Source organism: Barbus barbus (genome assembly GCF_936440315.1).
Source record: "Barbus barbus genome assembly, chromosome: 10".
Taxonomy (NCBI): Eukaryota; Metazoa; Chordata; class Actinopteri; order Cypriniformes; family Cyprinidae; genus Barbus; species Barbus barbus.
Genome location: NC_136738.1, coordinates 14,351,330 through 14,370,373, shown reverse-complemented (window position 1 = coordinate 14,370,373; position 19,044 = coordinate 14,351,330). Strand labels below are relative to the sequence as shown.

The 19,044-nt window shown below is 37.4% G+C and overlaps 1 protein-coding gene across 4 annotated transcripts; it reads right to left on the bottom strand.

Annotated features, from left to right (window-relative positions):
* Positions 1–76: 76 nt before the first annotated feature.
* abi3bpa (ABI family, member 3 (NESH) binding protein a) lies at positions 77–18,335 on the bottom strand. Of its 4 annotated transcripts, none has more exons than XM_079427764.1 (21): positions 18,114–18,335; positions 14,973–15,152; positions 14,833–14,901; positions 14,464–14,596; positions 13,424–13,605; positions 13,213–13,259; positions 13,089–13,134; positions 12,920–12,997; positions 11,306–11,873; positions 9,107–9,270; positions 7,616–7,684; positions 5,687–5,728; positions 5,452–5,577; positions 5,168–5,257; positions 4,830–5,039; positions 3,670–3,775; positions 3,353–3,432; positions 1,933–1,962; positions 1,671–1,829; positions 1,474–1,596; positions 77–1,384 (listed from the first exon to the last, which is right to left on the bottom strand). In XM_079427764.1, exons 1-21 carry the CDS (start codon positions 18,223–18,225, stop codon positions 1,269–1,271), a joined length of 2,730 nt encoding a protein of 909 aa, XP_079283890.1. In that variant the 5' UTR covers positions 18,226–18,335; the 3' UTR covers positions 77–1,268. The 4 variants fall into 4 exon arrangements, 3 of the variants coding, with proteins under 3 accessions (XP_079283890.1, XP_079283891.1, XP_079283892.1); XM_079427765.1 differs by having other exon boundaries at positions 13,089–13,131; XR_013784833.1 differs by lacking the exons at positions 77–1,384; positions 1,474–1,596; positions 1,671–1,829; ... (6 more) ...; positions 5,687–5,728; positions 7,616–7,684 and adding an exon at positions 9,352–9,842 and having other exon boundaries at positions 9,154–9,274; positions 10,668–11,873.
* Between the last annotated feature and the right edge of the window lie 709 nt (positions 18,336–19,044).

The window sequence follows — 19,044 nt, the reverse complement described above, 5'->3', positions numbered from 1 at the left end:
TTTTCATGGCAGATTCTGAAACCATTTTAAACTGTAGCCACCAAAAAAAAAGAGATAAAATAAACTGCTTGTGCTTTTATTGGTAAAGCAGATTCATTATAAACCTTATAAAATATCAAAGTTTCAATGTAAAAACATGTTACATAAAATCTGGCATTTAAAAGCTTTCTCTGGAAATCATGAGTCACTGAACTTCTGTACAAAACAATAGACGTCCTTGTTAAAGAGATGTTGCATTTCTGATATTCATACATGGTATAATTACAATTACTTGAAAAGCTGCATGTCTTGAACAATAGTATATATGACCTAGTGTTTAAATTCCTTTTTTAGCACTGTGCTTGAGCTGTTAATGTTTAAGGCTTAGTAAACTCAGCATGTTGTTAACAGCATCTGTGACATATTGACAATAACAGAAAACTCATTCAACTCTATTTGGAAAAAAATAAAGCACCTCCAATGAAAGTCAATGGGGCAAAGCATTGCACCCGGATAAACGTTAAAATACACAGTATTTCATTGAGCCAAAATATTTAATTAGGGCATTCTCATGAGACTAGTGTACAGACTGTACACGGTCCAATTTTTCAACTACAATGACCATATAAAGCCAGTAAACCTGGTAACTTTTGCACAATACTTGCAAGGTCCAAAAAAGGACTGTTGAAAAAAATCCACCTTCTGGAATTCTATTGGCAGTGTATAATCAAAAGTTCATCATCCCACCAAAAGTTTTTTTTAGTAAAAAGTATAGAAGAATAAAAAATGTAATTATATTTTTATAATTATAAATATATACTTATATAAAATAAATATTTATATTACAAAAATTATATTTATATAATCCAAATAAAATTTGTGTTAGTAAAAATAATTTTCTGTGATGACAATGTTATAGATGCTGTCTACAAAACCTGTTTTGAACCTGGAACATTCCTTTAAGTTGGCCGTGGTCATTTTTCGTTCAGTGGCATATTCAACATTTTGATAAATAATATACACATTCATTTCGCCTTTAAGGGAGCCTGCTTCCCTATATTCTCTAAAGTTAAACTTCTTAATCTCAACAATAACATTCATTCAGCTCACTGTACGTTTGCTGCACTACTTCAGTATATAAATAATTCTATATGTGCCCGATACCCGAAAATACATACTCCAAAGAAATCATTCTCTCAACACAAACATCCCACAAAAAGGCCTCCTCCCTTCTCCCTTGGCAGTGGATGTTTCTTATCTGTCTTGTCTTCCATCTGCTCCTCGGGGTCCTACCACATCCCAGGAATGGGTATCCCACACTCATACCAGGCCACATAGTTGATCATGGAATTTCCTCCGATGTCCCCAAACTTGACAGGCTCTTGACGCATTGCCCGGTAAAAGCCTTGATAAGACAGGAGAAATCGTCATATCTCACGTACTAGTGTTAGATTACTGTGTTTTTGTTAAATAAAACATGTTTTTATTAGAAACCTTTTCTGGGTGGTAACTGATCTGGTGGAAGAGGACCACCGGTTCGTCCGTCCAGGAACGAGTCAACAAATTGGCAGTGATCCTCTCCATACCCAGTTTGATCTCCTATGCTGTAGAACTTCCCTGGAGAAAGAAAGAACTAAAAAGTGACTAAACGGCAGAAATATCTGTTGAGTCGGTAAATGGTTAATACGGACCTTTGAGAGAGTCGCTCAGGTAGATCTTGTATCTAAGAGAGTTGCATAACTGGATACCCACAAACTTGCGGTACCAGGTCCGCTTTATGAACTGCTGTCCATTGCACTCGGAGTACGAGTCAGACTTGAATGGAAACGATGACCAGATGGCATTTTTACCTTTGAGAGCCAATATAAATTAGACACACATGTACAGTTGGTATAGGCATATTGCGTCTTTCTATTTTTAATATTGCATGCTTGAGGTGACTGGCGCTCTTACCGGTTTGGATCTCACTCACACGAGGATCAGCTGCAACGCAAAAGAACATGATGTCACTGCAACTTAATGCATTGTTGATGTGACATTTTGGGGTCAGTAAGATTTTGTTTCTGTTTTTGAAACAGATCTCTTAGGTTCACCACGGCTGCATTTTTTCTTTCATCAAAAACAGTAAAAACAACAGTAAAATAACTTTGGATATATTGTAAAATGTAATTTATTTCATTTTGAATTTTCAGCAGCCATTTATCCAGTCAGTTCAGTGTCACACGATTCTTCAGAAATCATTTTTGAAGCGCTCAAGAAACCTTTTGTATTATTATAAAATCTGAAAATACTTTGCTCCTTGATATTTTTGTGGAAACTGTGATGCATTTTTTTCAGGATTCCTTGATAAATAGAAAACAAACAACTTTTAATGCATCATTTATGAATGAAAGTATTAATCTCTTTCAAAAACAAAAATCTTACTGACCCTAAACTTTAAAACATAGTGTATATGCAAATGTTCATGTAAAAGTTAATTAAATAAACCTTTTTATTATACCTAGGCTACTATGAAACTATACATACATGAATTAGGCTGATCCAAACATAGCTGTCAAAAGTAAACATGAGCCAGACAATATGGCATTCAGGTAATTATTATTACACTCGACGCCTGAATATAACGATACAGCATGGTTTTCGACTTAAGTTATTAAAAATCCAAAGCCCCAAGAAATTCCCCTGAGTTGTCTTCACTATCATGATGTACAATTTTCCAGAGCTTGTGTCAGATATCCTCATGGTTATTATTATTTTCTGGCAGTCTATCAGGGCCCCTTTACCTTCAGTAAATAAGTGCAATGGACCCAGAAGAGTGAACACATTGGAACTATTAGACACATTACTGTCACTGCTGACAGTAATGCTTATATGCTAATTTTGCATATACATTACAGCAAAGGTTCATTGCCAATTACACACACCTGTGAGCTTGATGTCTCATCCCTAAGTTACCTTGGCCTGCATGACTCTTCTATCATATGAGTGCCAGTTTCTTTAAATTGTTCAGTGATGTCAAACATAATAGGTTTTCACGCAACTTGTGACTAATCGCAATGCTTTCGAATGTTTTGAAGCATGAATGAGATTTAAATGAGGTTTAAGTGAAAGGCTCTTGTATGGCTCAAGATGAATTTAAACATAGTGCAAAAACTCTAAAAGTAAAAACCATTAAAGCTTCTCTTGTTGATACAATTGGCCCAGTGACACTCCTGGAACAAACAGAGCTCAGATTCACTGGATGAGCCAAATGATTTCACAATGACCAGATTGTGGTTTCAGATCTGGGACTTTTATCTGAGACTCTTACACATATTCTGAACACACAATGTATTCATAATGAATTCATATTTAACATTTCTTCTCCGCTTACCTGACTCAGTACTGAAGGTGACCGGTTCACTGGCTGGGCCAGAACCCAGCTCATTCTTGGGTGTAACTTTGAACTCATAACTACAACAACATAACGACAAAATAGAGTTGATCATTCTGAAACAATGTTATGTTGATCAAACGGCCCCACAGGGAAAACAGCTTCATAACAGCATTAACCAATACGCTATTTAATAAGTTGTCTGTAAGGGCAGGACTATGAGTTAGTGCGTTGCTATTAGTTTAATTTAATAACTATTGAAATCCATGACACGGTGTCCATGTAAATCCATGTCCAGGTATGGTGTAAATCCATACCTGCTCTCTGGTTTCAGGTTCTCCACAGCTGTATGTGTTTGATTTGTTGTCTGGACAGACACCTCCTTTCCATGCGGACCCTTGGTGGAGGAAACTACCTCATATTCTATTGATACAACAGAAACATAATTTGTTGTTTCAAATTTTTAATGGAACATCAAAGGAGATTCTTAGAATGTCTGAGCTGCTTTATTCTATTCAATGGACTACATTAATGGTGTTTTTCAATACTACTTGGATTTTGGGGATAAGTAAATAAGTACTGTAAGCAAGTAAGTAAATAAATAATTAAATGAATAAAAACACTACTGTTCAAAAGTTTTGGGTATGTTTTTTTTCTTTTACTTTTCTAATTATCAAAGAATCCAACTATGATAATAATAATAATGTTTCTTGAGCACCAAATAAGCATATTAGAATGATTTCTGAAGGACCATGTGACACTAAAGACTGGAGTAATGATGCTGAAACTTCCGCTTTGCATCACAGGAAAACATTACATAAAATATATTCAAAGAGAAAATATTTATTATTTATTTATTAATATTACTGTTTCTAGCCTTAGTGAGAAGAAGCTTCTTTCAAAAATATTAAAATATCAAAGAACTTTTGAACAGTAGTCTTTATTCATGGAAGGAAGTAATATAGGGTTGGAATGACCTAATTTTGGAATGAGCATATGATGACCATTTTCATTTTTGTATCTCATATATCCTGTTAAATCCAACTAAAGTAATTTTAACCAAAGTCCACTCAAGGCAAGCCAGTTCAATTGGCAGCCATCTTGGCAGCTATTTTCTATGCAGGTAATGGGCATAAAGTATAACTTCTATCAAAAGTCTGTCAAAAGAACTTTTCAAAGCCATATTTCAAATAAATATTCTCAATAAAGTCTGACAACAACGGTATCATAAATTTAGCTTCTTAAACTCAAACCAACGCTGAAAAGCAATATTTTTCAGGCTTGCCCAGCTAATGCACATTCCAGAGGTAAAAAACTGAATACACATCCATCAACAAGGCAGTTGGCTCTTTTTACTTTCTTTCCAACAGCTGCCATATTGGGCATTGCAACTTTTCCCATTCATTTCTCAAGTTGTCCATCACCTCCTTCAATGCTGTTTAAGCCAGCAAAGACAGTAATCAAATGTTCTGTCTACCTGTGGTCTCATTGTCTGATTTGTCCCAATCAAGGATGATGAAGGAGGGGCATCCTTCCACTGTGACCACAGTAAGGTTGGATGGAGGGGTCTTGGGTGGGCCAGTGACATTCAAGTATCCCATCTCCTCATCAGGAAAGAAGCTGAGAGAGTGAGTGACAGAGCATGGCTCCTCCGGACGTTTGTCAGTTCTATAGATCACGTGAGGCGCTGCAAATAGAGAACAGCCAATCAGATGTCCAACATTCGTCAAAAGACTGTGAATCATAAATCAGACACAGTTCTGTCTGACCGTGCTGTAGGTCCAAAATATTAATGCTTTTAGTCCATATTCTTACCTATGAAACGTTTCTTCCCCGTGGCATCCACCTCAGAGAGGGGATGAGGTCTGAATACAGAGGAGTTGGCACCGGTGTCAAAACGACTCCCTAAGATTCAAAGGCAAACATGAAACGCTACAAGACCAGAAATTCAAGACTCCAACTACTCCAATTGTTAGATACACTAATTCTCTCATTCTCAACAGATTGTCTTGCATGTTTCCAGTTTCTAATTTCAGCATTTAGTGTGTTGTATTCATCATCGTTCTTGTACAAATGACATAACTCGCATTAGAGCATACCCTCAAAAACAGAATGTGGTGTTGTTGTCGATGATGGCCGTTGTTTGGCTGGTCTTTCAGTAGTGGGTGGAGCTAGAGGTTTTAAATCTGGCACTGGGTCCATCTGCTTCAGATCAATAATGTTTTCTAAAAGTTAACATGGAAAATTTTTCATTAATTGGCAAGAAACACATGCATGTCCAACAAGACTGTCGCCATATGGACTTTGATATCTTTATCTGTTAAGTGCCCTCACCCTTTGCTTTAGTCTTTGGGACCTGGTTCAGTTTTGTATTCACTGTAAAAGAAGGTGGCAGATTAGTAGGAGACACAGGATAATTGTTTGTGGTTAATCAAGGAGTCAAGTTTAACCATAATAATAAAAACATTAAAACCCAAATTAAATTATGCTGTAGCTGAGATTAATCTGAATAAAAAAAGACAGCTGGAGCTGCTATGGTCTGCTAAAAAGTTCAAAGAAAGATTTTTTCTTTGTGCCGGTCCTTTTAATTTTGTTTTTAAACCAAGACTGGTTGCCCACTGAAGCTAAGCAGAGTTGAGCCTGGTCAGTACCTGAATGGGAGACCTCCTGGGAAAACTAGGTTGCTGCTGGAAGAGGTGTTAGTGAGGCCAGCAGGGGGTGCTCACCCTGAGGTCTCTGTGGGTCCTAATGCCCCAGTGTAGTGACGGGGACACTATACTGTAAAAAGCACCATCCTTCAGATGAGACGTTAAACCGAGGTCCTGACTCTCTGTGGTCGGTCATTAAAAATCCCAAGATGTCCTTCGAAAAAGAATAGGGGTGTTACCCCGGCATCCTGGCCAAATTTGCCCATTGGCCTCTGACCATCATGGCCTCCTAATCATCCCCATACACTGATTGGTTTCATCACTATCTCCTCTCCACCAGTAAGCTGGTGTGTGGTGGGCATTCTGGTGCAGTATGGCTGCCGTCGCATCATCCAGGTGGATGCTGCACATTGGTGGTGATTGAGGAGATTTCCCCCCTTTCTATGTAAAAGCGCTTTGAGTACCCAGAAAAGCGCTATATAAATGCAACAAATTATTATTCAAATTATTCATTAAATTGTTTTCACATTAAAAATTAGATCAGCATAAAAAAAAGCTATTTCACATTATTATAAATCTCCAAGGCCAAAAAAACTACACACTGACTATCATTTAGAAGTGAAGGTAAAGTATTTTCTGCATAACATTCACGTGGTTGGAATTAAAATATAATGCATGACATTAGGTTAATGTCCGCACAGTCAGAGTATTGTGGGAGCCAAATGGGATCTTTTAATGCTGTCCAGACTCTTAGGACTGCGGCTTCTCCAAGAACAGCTCCAAGGGACCAATGCTATAATGGAGTGCAGAACTACACAGCTATAATGCTGGATATTCGCTCAAAATAGAAGTGCCGGATAATATTGACCAAAGCCTGTCAATGAATCAATTTCCAAACGTAATTATTTCCAACAGCCATCTCTCTAATGGGCTATTATTTAAATGTGCGATTTGTGAAACACCCAGATCATTTCAGGAACCTAATTTAGTATGAATAGAAGGTTTTTAAGAAAAGCTGGATGAAGAACAGTTTCACATTTTCCTCAAGTAATCGTATGTCTGCCAAATGTGTTCAAGCAGACTTTCTAATATGAGTCGGATTGGATGGATGGGATGAGCAACTGGGTAAGGACAGAGTGCCTTGATTCTCTATTATTCAGTTTCAGTATTGCCTTTGGTTGGGAGAGGCTGATGGAGAACGTGAGAGAGGGTCCTGGGCTTAGTTTATCAATGGCTGATCTGTCATGCTTTTCCAAAGAATCATGAGCTCTGAAAATCCATCATGACATGAACAGCACATAAATATTTTCTTTGGCCCAGAATGGTCATGAAATCCAGCTGCAAGGGAATCGTTCTTAAGACAAGAGATGTTTTCTACCAAACAGGGACATCTATCTCAGACATCATGTTAAAACTGTATCCAAACTAACATTATGCACAATTGGATTCACAGTTTTCTGGGACAGGGACCACAGAAAGAACACCATACCAGGCTTTACAACTACAGTAACATCACGTGGATTGTAATGAAATATGATATTGCAACCCCCTTATGAGATAAAACTAAGATAACTTCTACTATATACATTCAAAATCCATGAAGGAGTTGCTTTACCAAGTTGCTGTCTGGTTCCCTTTGGAAATTTGGACCACAAAAGTCCTTTATGTTGCTCACCATGGGGCACTGTCATGATAGAAAAATCATGTCATTAAATGTGAACATTAAAGGGACATGACAAAAAAAACTTTAAGAAATGTGTTAAAAGCACATCAGAAACAACAATATGAATACAAGAATGTTTGTATTTGATAGATAGAGTAATATGACAAAAAAGTTGAACTGTACAGTTTGAGCTGTAATATCAGGTGTCACAGGAGTCATCAGCTGTTTTGCACAATTAAATGACAGCGTGAAGAGGATAAGATGGGAAACAGACTTTTGGCAGAAAGAGGTAGACTGTGTTTGTCTTTTCCCTGCCGATAACACATGAATCTTGTCAACAGGTCTGAAGAGCCCCTTAAATGAATATAAAATCCACCCGAGAAGCCATGTGAAGTGAAGTGAAGTGACATACTGCCAAGTATGGTGACCCATACTCGGAATTCGTGCTCTGCATTTAACCCATCCATCGTGCACACACACAGCAGTGAACACACACACACCGTGAACACACACCCGGAGCAGTGGGCAGCCATTTATGCTGCGGCGCCCGGGGAGCAGTTGAGGGTTCGGTGCCTTGGTCAAGGGCACCTCAGTCGTGGTATTGAGGGTGGAGAGAGCGCTGGACATTCACTCCCCCCACCTACAATCCCTGCCGGCCAGAGACTCGAACCCACAACCTTTGGATTAAGAGTCCGACTCTCTAACCATTAGGCCACGACTTCCCCAAAGAAGAATGTCCATATACAGTATATACTGTACATAAGCCTAAGCAATCAACCAAACATAATCATAAAAGTTTATACACAGGGAGCATAATTAAGTTTTTGCCATGTCTAACAATGCCAGGTGATCTGAGAATGTTATATAAACATAATAATGAAAGAAGGGACAGTTTAGAATCTATAGAAAACAGAATTTGTTTAATTAACTCTGATTATGTCAGATTCTATCCATATTTATTTAGTTGGCCATATTAACAGGCTACAGAATTCACACTGTGCATATAAGCATTTGTTTTACAATATACTGATTTACAAAGCAAAAATAACAGAGAAAAAAATCATATATAAACAAATGAATGGATATAAATGGATTTCAAATAAATATGGCTTAATTACTTAAAATATATACACAGTGCAGCAACCTAAAAGTCTGTCCTATCTTTTCTCTTTAGAAACATTGCAGTGTACACTAACTCTGAACTTACAAGCTTCTGCTTATTCATTGTGGTGTGAAACAGCCCTAGTGCTACACGTTTATGAATTTGCACACTACATAACATTTAAAAAGTCTAATAAAATAGTTAGACAAAATTAATGACAGAATGAATGAATAAATGAAAGTAAGGCTGGATGCATTACTGGAAGCATGAAAGGAAAGCTGAACAGTCAAAAGACCTTCTTAAAAGAAAATTGTGTCTGTCAGTGTGAAGACCTCAAATACCTTTTATACCCTTTTTCTTGTTGACAGTTGAGTTACGATACCCAGAGGGTGGCCTGAAAAACGCTGTACGGGGAACTGGAGGGACACGACCGTGAGGCCTCAATCTCTGTGTAGCATTTCGTGCCAAGAGGTGGGACACAGAAGAAGAGTTGCGGAAGATACCTCTGCCTAGATAAACACAAACACAGTCAGCAATGGGAAGGAGACGATGATTAAAGATTATGGCAACAGATCTGTTGACTGACTGGATGGGGATGAGTCTGGGAAGCTCACAAAAGAGCACCAGCTATCCAGAAACAGAAGCCAACAGATCTGGAAGAGAAGATGGTGGAAATGGTGTGCGTAGCATTATGACAGTGCATGTGTTGGACATTAAGAGTTGATGAAGTAGTCAGACACTTGAGGTGAATGAATGGCATAGTAATGTGAGAGCTGGTGCTGTTGGTGATGGTTTAAAGATGACTGGGGGCAGTGGTGGAGCTGTTTCAGTGCTAGTCAGGTGGAAATGGCATTGCCCAGCAGGATGACGTTTGGAAGGGGTGGTGATGTTTGGTGGTAACAATCACGACGCTACTGTGTACAATGAAGATTTATGTGGTTAATACGGACAGGTGACAAACAGCACATTTAGGAGAAAAAAAACTGGAGCCGATGTCATTACCCTCATTCCTATTGGTCACCTCATTTGTAAGTGTTGGCTGTGACAGTAGCTGTTCGTCCTTTGGCTGGGAAATAGCTGACATACAGAGGCAGAACATATTGTAATGATAATGTTCTCAGAAGATCCCTGCCCAATAGCTTTAAGTCTGTCTATATTATCCATGACTGTTAAAGGAATATCTGGCACCAGTTATTTAAAAATGGCATAACAATGAATGAAAAACATCAAAGAACTTCTTAAGGACAAGGGTCCTACAAAATTCAGCTCCAACCTGCCCCAACACACTTGCCTGGAAATTTGTTGATTCAGGTGTGTTTAATTAGGATTGGAGCTAAACTCTGCAGGATAGCAGCCCTCCAGGAAAAGGACTTGACGCTTCTGTCTTAAAGGAACAGATAACGGAAAAATGAAAATGACCTCATGGTTTATTCACCCTCAAGCCATCCTAGGTATATATGACTTCATACTTTCAGACGAATACAGATGGATTCATTTGCTGGAACGCTACTCTTTCATGAACGCGCATACTACAGTTAGTGGATGCTATAGATCAGGGTTTATAAAGTTTTAAATATGGATATTTTTCTCACACAAACACATCGATTCACTTCACATCGAGTACTTTTTTATGATGGACGGATTCACTTTATTGGACTTCAAAATCTCTGCCATTATAAAATTGGGAAGAGCCAGGAAAGTTTTTTTTATATAACTCTGATTGTATTTGTCTGAAAGAATAAAGTCATATACACCTAGGATGGCTTGAGGATGAGTAAATCATGAAGTAATTTTCATTTTTGGGTGAACTATCCTTTTAAGGGATACACTTTAAGTTGTTGGATTGCTTCAAATGATTGAAACTAGCCTGTTTCTAAATCATATGTCTAGGGGAGAAGTTACCCGCTGGTCGACTTGGATGACTCGTCTCCACTGTTACCTTCTCCGCCACAGGTGAGTTTTGAACGGCATCGGATTTGGTGAAAGCTGTTTGAGGTGTGAGGTTTAGTAGTTTTATTGGGGTACCTGCCAACCATTCTTCAGGGGTAGGTTGTTGATTTTCAACTTGGGAATCCGTTTTTGGGTTGTATTTATAAGTGCTAGCTTGCTGTTTAGTGGTGCTGGAATGCCTTGTTGTGGTGCTGGGTCTGGGCTGATGCCAAAAGGTTACGGGTAGAAATATAGGATGTGGAGTCAGTTCCTGTATGTTCTCAGTAAGAGATGGATTTTTAGTTGTGGGAATATGGGATGTAGAATATTCTTCAGGGATGGATGGATTAGTGCTAAATACGGGATGTTTGCTAACATCGGCTTTCAGCTGTGATACTAAAACATTTGTTTGTTGGTCTGTTACTAAGACAATATTTGTTGAAGTAGTGGGTGAAGTCAAAGCTGTGTTTGTCAGTGAATGACTATTTGTGGAACAATCCTGTGTTGTTGGTGGTGGTTTGGTGTTTGGCTGCTCAGAATGTGCAATTGTGCTGAACTGGTAGTCAGAAGTGGTTTCTGGAAAATAAGTGTGAGTGGTTGGATGTTTGGACGTGCCTCGTGGATGTTTGGTTGTGCTCAGTCGATGCAGCTTGGTGCTGGGCTGAATTTTTCTTGTATGGAGACTGTCTTGAGTTATGGTGTCTTGTTTCTTAGATGGGTGAGGATGTTCCTGGACAGTGCCTGTGGTGCGTTGTTGGGTTTGTTGAATTGGTGGTTTGGTTTTAGGTGGATTAGGGGAAGATGTTTCACTAAACTGTTGTGGGGCTGTATTCAGAAGCTGTTTGGCTGTATTTGGTTGATCTTTGACTGAGATTTGCATTTTGCTGGTATATTGTTGGATTGTAGTGGATGGTTGTTGGGTTGTGCTGCTTTGTTGTTGGGTTCTGGAAGGTTGTGGCTGAGATGTTATAGGTTGTCGTGGGGTTATGCTAGTATGTTGCTCTGTGAGAAGATCTGCTTGGGTTGTAATGGGATGACTGGTGGGCTTTTGAGGTCGATCTGTGCTTGTGGTCATTGGCGTGGGCAGAATGATAGATGTGTGAGAGGAAGGAAGGGCCTCGGTTGAGGTAGGTGGATCGTCAGGAAGTGTTGTGGGATTTTCTTCCCCTGTTGATGAAACTGTAGAAAAAGACATTTTCTATAACAGACATTCAATAAAAATGGCACACACAGGAAAAGAACAGAAATAAAAAGGCATTGATTTCAATTTGCTGATAATAAGACATGTAGCTCTCCTGTCACAGAAGTTAATGGTACATTTTTAGGTTTTAATAAAATCCTTTATCAGGAATTAATTTGTATTGAAGAAAAGTGATTATAACCATTAGATAAATTTAAAATGTTTCATAAACATATGTTTTTTCCTCCAACAGTTCCTCCAGCTTGTGCGTATTTCAGAAAATTCACATCTGGCACATGGAATTATGATACACATGAAGGCCATTTATTTGAAATTTATCTTGAAAATTAGTGTGACGGGACCTACTAGCGGTTCAATTTAAAACACAGTTTAGGTCACAGACATAACACAGAATAACTGTTTAGTCTGTTTTACATCGATGGATAATTTGAGTAAAAGCAGGTATACTTGATTTGTTTAGTGTTTAAAGATGTCTAAACATTTAAAGCTGGAAACTTAAAAAAATGGTCATTTTAGTTATAATGTCAATTCAGGCTCTCTATTTTAAAAAGAAAACCAGGTGTGTGTGGTAGTAAAAAAACTATTAATTGTTTTCTATCTAGAGAGAGATAGAAATGTGGCTTATTAAGTGTTCTGAAAATATATTAGAGAAAAATAGTTCAAAGTTTACAGAGCAAGAGACAATGGGTATGTTTAGAATAGCAAACTGCTGTGGCATACTTATACTTTTTTGTAGTTTGCATATGTATACGGTATATATCTCCATCTTTCTTTTAATTAAATGTAAACATTTTTACAACAAATCAATAAGAATGCAAAATAACCACATTTCATTTCGAGATGACTGGAGGTCAACATACTAAAATATGTATGTTGCTAATGTAGCAACAAAGACAGCAACTTAAAAAAAATAGTAAGCAGTATGCAGTGAATACTGTTCAGTATGCAGTGTGTGTTATGCTTGTATTCCATGCTGCTAATGTAATATTTGGCTTGGCTTCAAAGGTGAGAGAATGTCATTTACCTGATGTTTTGCTTGGCTTTGGAAGGCTAGGGTATTTGAATAGAGGGGCTGCTCTGGTCTGGTTAATGTTGTTTAAGACTAGAAAGTGGCAGGAAAAGTCATTACATTTTTTATATTCATTACTACTATCAGTGACTGTTTAGGAAGGAAAAATATGGGGTTTTTTTACCTGGTACTGATGGCAAGAATGATTGCTGGCTTGCTAAGACTGGCTTCTGTTTAGAAAGCAATATCCAAATGAAATAAAAGATAAAGAACAAAAGTGTTGTCCTTAAACTCAGTTATTTACTTACCTTAGGCTTTGCCTGGTTCAGTTCCTTAAATGGCTCTATTATTTGATCTGTGAGAGAAAAATAAATAAAGTTTTGTAAACTTAAATTTAAATTTAAATATCAGTTTTGTGTCAGCTATTCCTTCTAAACACCCATTGGAGAAATCCAAAACAAACAAGACAATTGTTAACTATGGTTCGTTGCTAAATGGATGATTTGTAGTGGGACACACCAGTTGGGTTATGGATGACTGGTGGACTCCAGACTCCACTGTTTGTGTTGGTGTCTGCTCGGACCGCAAACTCATACAGAGCATCTGGTTTGAGGTTGTCGATGACTGTGCTGGTGGATGGACAGGTCTGGTAGTTCCAGGTATTTCTGGGTTCCTTCTCTCTGTAGCGCACTGTGAACTGTCTGAGAGGAGACAAAACGGCAAACTAGAATCTGTAAACTTTAACTAGATTTAAAATGGCTGTTAAATCATGACCAATAGATCTCTGGTTTGAATAACTCACATTCAAACCAGGTGTTATGTCAGCATGATATGGCACTAATGGGCTAAACTCAGATATTATTTATGTATACGGATGCCCCTAGCTGCCTATTTTTTCATTTTTCCAGCATTTCTCTCTCCTTCTGGCATTAATAAGGTTTTTATGGGTCAGAGGGATTAAATTAGTTGTTTTGAAGAGGGCTGAGGTCAAGCTTTCCACTAACGTGTCCAAGGACAGTGTGTGTGGGTCACATTGTGCCTACACTGTGGTGACAACATGTCTCCACAAGGACAGTAAAAACTGAAATTAGCTGCAATTTCTATGAGCAAAATGTATTCATAAAGATGTCTTAACAAAAATATAAACATGCAGGAGATAGAAAACATCATTAGTTTAGAAAAAAAGAAACAATATATGGAAAATCCCAACAATGATATAAAAATAAACGTGTGTATTCGTCTGTGCATACATACACACCCAAATTCTTTTTTCCACCCAAACATCTGTTCATTTTATTACTGTGTTTTACGGTTTCCTTTTCTTTTTTCTTTTTTCTGATACTGTTTAGTTTATTAAAGTCTGTTTATTTGTGATCAGAGTGTCTGGTTGTTTCTGGAACACATGGGCATCTGCACACATGATGCTGTACCTGCTCTATGTCTTCTGTCAGTGTAATAATTGCACATCTTGAGAGAAGGTTAACAACGAACTGATTCAATCCAGATTGACACCCACATGGTACATGGATATGCACACATAGACGCTCAAGGACACATACCCTTCATCAAAACAGTCTTCCAGAACAGTCTCCATGAAGGGGGTGGTCAGTAGTGTCCCCCAGGACAGCAACACTGAGGACTCTGTGACCGAGCCGATCACAACGTTCAATGGTTTGTCTAGTTCCACTTTTTCTGGAGGTCACAATTCAGTAATCAGCTCAAATTCATTACACAGGTTTGAAACATAATCTTCAAGATATATTCCCATCAATAATCTTTATTTACAACAACAACAAAAAAAATCATATTTTACAGTCTACTGAAGGCTAAAAACTTTCTGAACTTGAAGTGTGGTTCAAGTGTCCAAATACTTTTTGGGATCAGTGTATACACAGATCTAATTTAATTTGTGGCACCGTGTTGCTTACTTGCACACTTTTTCTTAGGTTCCTCAGGAATCTTCGACTGAACCACAATCAGATATTTGGGCTCAGCATCTAGAAAATAGAGAACAAACTGTTAAATAAACAACAACTCTATGAAAGAAGGCTAGAAATAAAGATAATACCTATCTCAGTCTCATAGGGTTGTCCATCCTCGGGTAGCTGGATAAACTGTTTGGAGAACATGCTGCTGCCATATCCCAGAATATATCCCTCCAGTCTGGTGTCCACATGGGGCCGGATGAACTTCAATACAATGGTGTCTCCAACAGCGCTGATACGCACCCTCATGTTTTGTCTTTGCACTGGAATTCAAACACACAGGAAAAGTGATCTCAGATTTGCTTCAATCCTTTACATTTACATCATGACTTCAGCTAGGGATATTAGAAGTCATGTGACTGTATCTACAACGTTTTTGCCAAGAGATTTGGAATAACAATCAGTCCAGTGTCATATTTTCCTTTCTGAAAGCTACAGTTCTACAGTCTAAACGAAAGTGATTTGGTCATGCACCCATGCACTTGCCAGCAGCGATGCTTCCCTCACAAACATCACATTCTGCTTCACCTTTTGCGAACTATGACAACAAAACACACACATGTAAAAGAATCCCAGTGCGAGACCCCTGTGGTTTGTTTCTCATAAATGCGTGCGTTTCCAGTTTCTGCAGAATGAATGATGAAACAGTGTCCTATGCCAGAGAAAGTTGTTTCTGCTTGAGGGAAACCCCTGGCATTGAGCACAGAGCTCCAGAGCACACAAACAGCCCATTTATTACATCAGATCCCAGAGGAATCAGCAGATAAACTGCTGTGTTGCAGAGATATGTCAGAAATCATGTGTGGATATAACGTGAGAAAACACTTGTTGCATGCGTGTTTGTTTACGGTGAAACATCGTCACCCTCTGAATCTGACACTTTGAGAATAATGATTTCCAGACAGCAGTGAGACTAACTGATTGATAAACAACTGGAGACATTTCCTGCTTCTCGCATTTTTCTCCTTTAGAGTTTCAGAAGAGATCTGCAATCAAAAGTCTGAGATTTCAGTATGAGCTTAAATCCTTACATTCTTCCAAAACCAAATTATCGGAGCTACAGTAGAATTCAAAAGTTAAGACTTTCACAAAAGACTTTATGTTCACCAAGACTGCATTTATTTGATACTGTGAAACATTACTGTCACTTTAAATAACTGTTTTCTGTTTCAATATATTTTACTTGAAACACTCTTGTGTCACATGATCCTTCAGAAATCATTCTAATATGCTGATTTGGTGCTCAAGACCCATTTCTTATTATTAGCAATGTTGAAAATTGTTCTGCTTAATTTTTTCTTCTTCTCAGGATTCTGTTATCAATAGAATTTCAAAAGAATTTTCAGATTTTTTATTTATTTTTTAATGATCTATTGGAAATTTAAAGTCTTTACTATCACTTTTGACAACTTTAATGCATCATTTCTGAATAAAACAAATAATTTATTTAAAAACAACAACAACAACAAAAAACATTGACCCTAAACTTTGGAATAGTGTTTTTCTTTTGAAGATGTAAGTGATCCACATTAATATTTATAACTTTATACTTCTACTGTATATCAAGTTTTTTATTTGAGGAATTTCAGAAGAAACATCTGAGACAAAGTTAACAAAATGAAATGGCATTTACTGCTCATTTTACTTCCATAAAATGATGCATTTCTGAGTAAATCGGGATATTGTGAAATTCAATGGATAATGGAAAGTGGGTGTTCCACACTAGAATGGAGAAAAAATTAAATACAAGATCTTATTGTCTCAATTGTGGACTTCAATCCTGCATCCATTGCCTGCACCCAGATCTGAGAAAGAGAGAGAGAGAAAAAGCTTTTAAACTGAGATGTGGAGGACAAAGTTGAAGTTCGTATTCAAATTCAAGTTGGTTTGAGAAAGGCAATAGTAACTTTCTTTTAATAATTAATACCTAAATAACACAAAAGAATAGCCCAAATGGCCTTGTAGTCATCCAAGCTGTTTCAGAGGTGGCAAAATATATTTTGTTGAAAGTTAATACAAACTCATTTTCCATAAACGAAACATGCACTGATTAATCATGCACTATGAGACCAAGAATGTGTATTAAAGTGTGTGAAATTTTAATATGCATCGACTTGAAACATATTTGAGAACTGCTTTAAGTCTCCTGAGCTATGAAGTAGCAACCTCTGAGAAATACATTTTTCCTCGGGGAGAGAGTGTGCAACACATGACAATGAAGAACTGATAAATGGTTTCCATGAGAACTAGGGATTTCGAGATGTTCAATGACTGAACAGATGGGTGGCCTGGGATAAATTAGTCAAGGCTGAGGTGTGTTACAATAAGACGTAGGATGAAGAGGTCATTGCTTAGTGGCAGTTGTGGAGTTGATGCTTACTTCCTTCAGTATATGATTTATGTCAGGTTGCTCAAGGGTCTGCTCTTACATGCACCTTACACGTGACACAAGAGAAGGGAAGTGGTGAGGCCAAAACAAATCCAGGCACAGGCACAATAAGTACAGGCTCAGTGTCTGAAGTCATTTTTGATACTGCACAATAAAGCAAAATAAAAGTAAACTAAATTAATCCGCATTCAACCAACGCACATGCACTCAGCTTTCATCCACTCAAATATTTCTAACAATCTCACTTCAGAGATTCAAGCTTTAACAGGAAACAGATAATAAACACATACAAACAGACCTGCCTCCTGACGTGACCTCGTATTTGCTGCCAATGAAGACATCAACAATCAATATTTGTTTTGCAATTTCAACAGAATCCATTACTGACATCCAATAAAAATACGTTTTAATGACCTGTGAGGCTTTCGAAATATTCGTTGTTGATATAATACAAATTGTTTGTATGAATTCTTTTAATGCACTCTTCAAAATGGTCACAATTACAGCAAATTATTGCCGTATCCCTACCCCAAAAAGAAAACAGATATATATTATGTATATCTGTATATACAGATTAACAACAGCTGAGCTTGCATCCTTGCTTTAACCGGCACCATGCATCCACAGCATACCAGACTAATGACTTCAGTAGTATTACATTACAATAGGCATACTGCATGCAGGAATGTCCTTCTGCATAGAATTCATGCATATGGATTGGAACTACAGCTAAAACTGTAAAGGGATCTATAAGCAGTCAAATATTCATATGATTAAATATTTATGATCTTAGAACATGTCTAGAATCTAAGATTGAATTGCTTTGTGTTGGTACCTTTCATGGTGGTTGCGGAGGTCAGTCTCAGCAGCAAGATCTCGCTGAGGAAGAGGAGGAGGAAGGCTCGCATGTTGTCCTTTTTTCTCAGAGAAAACAATACAGAGCTCATATAGTCCACTCAAACCTCAACTTCTACAATTGTTCTTTCTTGAATCATATGTGTTTTCCTTGTCCTTTAAAGTGACCTCAGATCAGGTGTCAGTGCACACTGTGTGTGAGAGAAACTGTGTGGTATGGTTTTGTGTGCTTGGAAATGGGTGTGTGATTGTACGAACATCTATACTGGATTATTAACAAGAGGGAGGGACCCTATGATGTCACACTGTAGTTGTTAAACCTTTAGCTTATCTCTGTCTCTTTCTCTCTCGCTATACCATTTCAGCACACTTTATTTCTTCTTAAGCTGCATCTTTTCTTCTGCCTCACTTCAGAGTTTGGGATCAACTTTATTAAGTAGTCACTGTAATAATATGACCCTCAATACACTGAAAAAAATAATTCATTGAATTTACTCTTTTTTTTTTTTTTTTTGTGGTTGCAAAATTTATTTTAGCTACATTTAAATAAAAAAAATGTTGAAAGTTAGTTAACCAAATTTGTTTATTTAAATGTAGCTAAAATAAATTGATTGCAACCACTTACCTTAAAAAATTTAGTAAATTCAATATATGTATTTTTTTTTTCCCCAAAGAAAAAATACATTTGTGGTGTTACGAAATATTTTTGTATAATGTTTATTCATGTATTATTTACATTAACAACATAATCAACTCCATGATAAGCAAATGTATTACAACTAAATTTTGAATTTCACATCATAGGATAACAAGATTTTCAAAAAAAACTACATAAAACGTACTTGTTTATGAATCCAAATAATAAATAAATACAGGATGTAAAAATTTTACCAAGATCAACAACGACACAT